At 56.7% G+C, this 1,232-nt stretch overlaps 1 protein-coding gene across 1 annotated transcript in view; it reads left to right on the top strand.

The window, feature by feature from the left end:
• SDRG_11645 (hypothetical protein) overlaps nucleotides 1–720 on the top strand; it is a gene marked incomplete at its 5' end in the record, with an annotated part of 3,318 nt that extends 2,598 nt beyond the window's left edge. The window contains one exon of the mRNA XM_008617693.1: nucleotides 16–720. Coding sequence (XP_008615915.1) covers nucleotides 16–603 — 588 coding nt within the window. The 3' untranslated portion in view covers nucleotides 604–720. The remainder of the gene's footprint in view (nucleotides 1–15) is intronic.
• Nucleotides 721–1,232: the final 512 nt, after the last annotated feature.

Here is a 1,232-nt window from a genome sequence, read left to right as displayed (position 1 = left end):
TACCCGCGCACCAAGCCGCTCATCTCCAAGAAGATGACCAAGCACATTGTCGGCCAGAGCTTCTTCCAGCTCATCGTGCTTTTGACGATGACATTCTATGGCGACATCATCCTCGGTGTGCCGTCGGGGTACAAGACGGGCCCGTCGATCCACTACACGATGGTCTTCAACACGTTTGTGTTCCTCCAGCTCTTCAACGAAGTCAACGCGCGCCGCATCCACGACGAGCTCAACGTCTTCGAAGGCTTCTTCTCCAACAAGCTCTATATCGGCATCTCGGTGCTCCAGGCCGCGCTCCAAGTCGTCATTGTGCAGTTTGGTGGCCTCCCGTTCAAGTGCAAGCCGCTCTCGTCGACGCAGTGGCTCATCTGCCTTGGCATTGGTGCGGCGTCGCTCCCGATCGGCCTTGTCCTGCGCTTGATCGAGACCAAGGACATGCCCAAGGGCATGGGTCTCCTCCGCGACGCCGAGCCGACGGAAGGTTCGACCGAGCGCGGAAAGGAGCTTTGGAGCCGCGGCGTCATGCGCGTCCGGACGCAGATCCGGGTCGTCAAGGCGTTCAAGCGCTCCATGGGCCGGCGCCAGCTCGCACTCAACAACTAGACGATGGGGTATTTTGAGCGAAATCCAATGTGTTGCTTGGCGTCCGTCGTTTAGCACGAGGTTTATTACGAACGGCTGTAGCATACTGAGCGCTGCGTTTTGTACGGAATGGGTAAACTTGGGCGCCGGTAGTGAGCGCTGACCAAGGTTATTCCCTTGGCGCTGACCGACGCCTCGGCTTCATTCGCCCAAGCCGAGAAGCCAAAATGTGTCGTGTGACGACGACGCCAAACGTCCATATTGCCCGTTTAGAGGACGAAGGAGCGCGCTTGGTCGTTGCTCCTGCGTTGTCGGCAGTGTTTCAATGAGCGCAACTGCCTATCAACTGAATGGAGTAGCGTGGTACAAGGCCATCAATATCCAGCCTTGGTAGTGTATCAAGTGGCGCATTGACGACGACTGCTGGATCGCCACACCAGTATGCAGCCTTCGTAGCGTCTCTCGTCGTTGCCAAGACACAGCACGCTACCAACCATCGCGTACCACTCGCTCGTACGTGATGTGCATGGCAAGAGGTCGTAGCCGGCTGCAACAGTGTGATCGAAGACTCTTTGATGACATTGCTGCAAGCGTCCTGGCGTCAAGACAACGTAGATTGGGCTAAATGCATCTCTCATATCCAATTCCAT

Source organism: Saprolegnia diclina (assembly GCF_000281045.1).
Source record: "Saprolegnia diclina VS20 unplaced genomic scaffold supercont1.43, whole genome shotgun sequence".
Taxonomy (NCBI): domain Eukaryota; phylum Oomycota; class Saprolegniomycetes; order Saprolegniales; family Saprolegniaceae; genus Saprolegnia; species Saprolegnia diclina.
Note: the sequence above shows the minus strand (reverse complement) of the source record. Positions and strands in the feature narration are given on the sequence as shown.